The sequence below is a fragment of the Lathyrus oleraceus genome, chromosome 7 (genome assembly GCF_024323335.1).
Source record: "Lathyrus oleraceus cultivar Zhongwan6 chromosome 7, CAAS_Psat_ZW6_1.0, whole genome shotgun sequence".
In the NCBI taxonomy this organism is placed as follows: domain Eukaryota; kingdom Viridiplantae; phylum Streptophyta; class Magnoliopsida; order Fabales; family Fabaceae; genus Lathyrus; species Lathyrus oleraceus.
Genome location: NC_066585.1, coordinates 284160586 through 284164288, shown reverse-complemented (window position 1 = coordinate 284164288; position 3703 = coordinate 284160586). Strand labels below are relative to the sequence as shown.

Genomic DNA, 3703 nt, shown 5'->3' with positions numbered 1-3703 from the left:
TCAAACCAACTCCCACCTTCAAATCCATGATTTCTGGCACAGTTGACCACAGTTGACTTTCTAGGGTTTCAGATGCATTGTGCTTGACTGTTGAGCTTTGATCATCCAATCCTTGGTAAAACCACTTAAAAATGATCCTTGAATCATGTGAACTTGATGAACCAACCCTAGGGCTTTGCTTCTTTGAGAAATGCACATGCTTGCTTGCTTGACTGATTTTCCTGACCATCTTGACCTAATTTTGTCTGATGAACTTGCACTTGGGCAAAGGACAATGCAATGCTATGCAGTGGACTATGTTATGTTAATGACTTAATATGAAATGAATGTACAAAATGGGAGGTGCAAATTTGAGGTGCTACAGGTTGCTTTTGGAGAGAGTGAACAATTGGATGAGCTCAATCTTCTAGCAGTATTTGTCACATAGTGCTGTAAGCAAGTAAAGGGTTGTTTGATTCTGTGTCCTCTACCTAACATTGGCTGGGTTATTGACATAGATGGATCTGTTGTATCTTCCTTGTCCATGTTTTGCGGATTTACATCTTAGTCATCAACCTTCTCATTTGTTGATGTGGTGGATGTAGTGGATGAGAGCATTGTTTCATCTATGTTTGTATACTGTGAAGTACCTGCCTCAATCCCCACATCCAACACACTCCTTATATTCTCCACTCCCATATCATTACTTCTTTGGATGCTAAGTGTGTGATCTATTTCATCTATATCATCAATTGCATCATGAACAGATTCTGCAAAATTCCAATTATTAGGAAGATCATCTTTTCTTAAAGTAGTAGCTACAACAAAAGGAAATTCAGTTTCAATGAATTCAACATCTCGGGACACAAAAATGTTTTCTGTTTCTGAATCAAACAGTTTCCATCCTTTCTTTCCATATGGATATCCAATAAACATACACTTCTTACTTCTACTTGCAAATTTATCACCATCTCTTCTTTGATTATGAGCATAACATAGGGAGCCTATTATTTTCAAATGTTCATATTCAAGTTGCTGTCCATGAAGCATTTCATAAGGGGTTTTTCCGTTCAGAATAGTGGAAGGAGTTCGGTTAATTAGATATCCCGCGGTTAAAATGAATTCTCCCCAAAACTTAATTGGGAGATTACCTTGAAACCGCAATGCCCGTGCCACATTCAAAATATGTCTATGTTTTCGTTCTACTCTCCCATTTTGTTGGGGTGTTCCGGTACAAGATGTTTGAAAAATTATACCATGGTCAAGAAAATACTTTCTCATGCATATGAATTCCGTCCAATTATCACTTCTAAATATTTTTACTTGTTTATTGAATTGCCTCTCAACTAAAGCCAAAAAATTATGAAGCATTGTCGAGACTTCTCGTTTATCAGTCAACAAATATACCCATACAACACATGAATAATCATCGACTATTGTTAAAAAATAAAAAGCACCACAAGTAGAAGGAGTCCGATATACTCCTCATAAATCACAATGAATTAATTCAAATGCACTACTAGCTTTATTTTGACTCAAAGGAAACTTCTCTCTGGTTTGTTTGGCTCTAAAACAAACTTCACATGCTTTATTCACTACATTGATATCTCTGTGTCTACTCACTTGAGGAATTAACTTTGAAATTTTTAAGGAAGGATGTCCCAACCGTTTGTGCCAAAGGTCCATTGGGTGGATTCCATCAGTCTTGGAAGCTCTCTCTCTCTCTCTCTCTTCGAACTCCTCTGAAGAAATAAAGCCCATCTCTTTGTTCACCCGCTCCAATCAGCGTCCTTGAAGTACGGTCCTGCACAACACATAACTTATCAGTGAATTGAATGACACATTTTAATTCATTCATCATTTGTGAAACAGATATCAAGTTGCATTTCAATTTTGGCACAAAGAGAACATTATCAAGTTTTAACCCTCCTTCCAACACTATACTTCCTTCTTTGATTGCTGAAGCATGTTCTCCATTAGGTAGGCCAACCGAACAACTTTGAATATCTCTTAGTTCTCGCATACGATTCAAGTTTCCAGTCATGTGGTTAGAACAACCTGTGTCAATTATCCATGTATTCATATCGCACTCACCTATCATCTTGTCATTGGAGTTTGCTTTATGAACATTTAAAAATCCTATCAACGATAGCAATTGTTCTGCACTGATTCCAGCCAAGCCAAAACCATCTTCGTGTGAAACCCCAGTTTCTGCACTTGTTCCACCCGTGTGTACAACATTCACAGTTGCACGCACAATTCCTCCTCTTCCTCGTCCAGTTCCTGCTTGCTGCAGTGACTTGCCTCGTCCACCACTTTTCCCTTCATTTTTTGGCCTGTCTCCCCACCACTCGGGATAACCAACAAGTTGAAAACAACTTCCTGCGTCATGTCCTGCTCGATGACAATGTGTACAAGACATAAACTTGTATTTTCCATCCCATCTTCCTTTGACTGCACGTCCGTTTGTTTGAATAGCTAAGCTTATCACTTCTTTTCTTTCTTCTGTGGTTCTAGTCATCATTCTCACCCTTTCTTCTTGAATCATTGTTGAGTATACCCTATTGAGATTGGGCAGTGGATCTGTTACAAGAAGATTTGATCGAACAGTCCCGTAAATTGCATCATCCAATCCCATAAGGAATTGATGAACTCTTTCTTCCTCTCTTCTCTTTTATATTTTTGATGATATATCACACTTGCATCCACCACAACTGCATATCGGGATTTGATCGTAATTGGCCAACTCATCCCACAAGAGTTTCAACTTTCCGTAGTATGTCGCAACTGACATACCGTCTTGTTTGCACCTGGATAAATCAGATTTCAGCTGTTGAATTCTGGGACCATTCATCGTAGAGAATCTTTCTTTGATATCCATCCACAAATCTCTTGCATTTTCAGCATAAGACATAGTGGAACGTATATTTGCTTCAATGGTATTTAGAATCCATGACACCAACATAGATTGAACAGTCCATCAATCTTCAACTTGATCAGAGGTTTCCTTTGGTGTTTCAATGGTGCCTTCTATAAAACCCCATTTTCTGCGAGCACGCAACGATATTTTCATGGCACGCACCCATTCTTCATAGTTCTCCCCTCGAAGTCGCACTTGAGTTATCAAGTTTCCTGGATTATCATTGGAATTCAAATCATACTGTGATGGAGTTTTCTTCACCGTTTTGTGGATCCTCTCTTTAGAAGACTTTTCTTCTTGATCAGATATATCTTCATGATCAGACATTGTCTCAAAATTTTGAGTGAAACCTGTCGAACTCTGATACCATAAAGGAACCAATGACAGATAATTTTATGATATGTCTTGTATGTACTGATATGTGGGAATTTATACAAAGAGGCTCATAAACCCCTCTTCTAAGATTGAGCTATACAAATTGATATTTATGGAAATATCTTATATTTACAGCTAGACCATAATAGATAATTATATGGTATTAATATGAGACAACTAGCACACTAATAGCCATTCATTTCTGTAATGATTACATTAAAGAAGCCAAAGTTGGATGTTCATATAACACCCGATCTAAAAGTGTTTTCTAATGAGATCTTTGGTAGACCCATCTTATATAGTTTTTTAAGGTTGGATTCCTTTGGCTCATTTGTGGTGTGTGAATGTCAAAGTTCCAATCATTTGGCCATTTGATTGTTATTTCATTTTGGGGTTTTGACCTAGTCTCTCCGTGTATATATATCTTTT

At 37.7% G+C, this 3703-nt stretch overlaps 1 protein-coding gene across 1 annotated transcript; it reads right to left on the bottom strand.

Moving 5' to 3' along the window:
* Positions 1–543: 543 nt before the first annotated feature.
* LOC127103459 (uncharacterized) lies at positions 544–2617 on the bottom strand. The gene is made up of 2 exons (XM_051040715.1): positions 1753–2617; positions 544–1412 (listed from the first exon to the last, which is right to left on the bottom strand). The coding sequence occupies exons 1-2, from the start codon at positions 2615–2617 to the stop codon at positions 544–546; spliced, it is 1734 nt and encodes a 577-aa protein (XP_050896672.1).
* Between the last annotated feature and the right edge of the window lie 1086 nt (positions 2618–3703).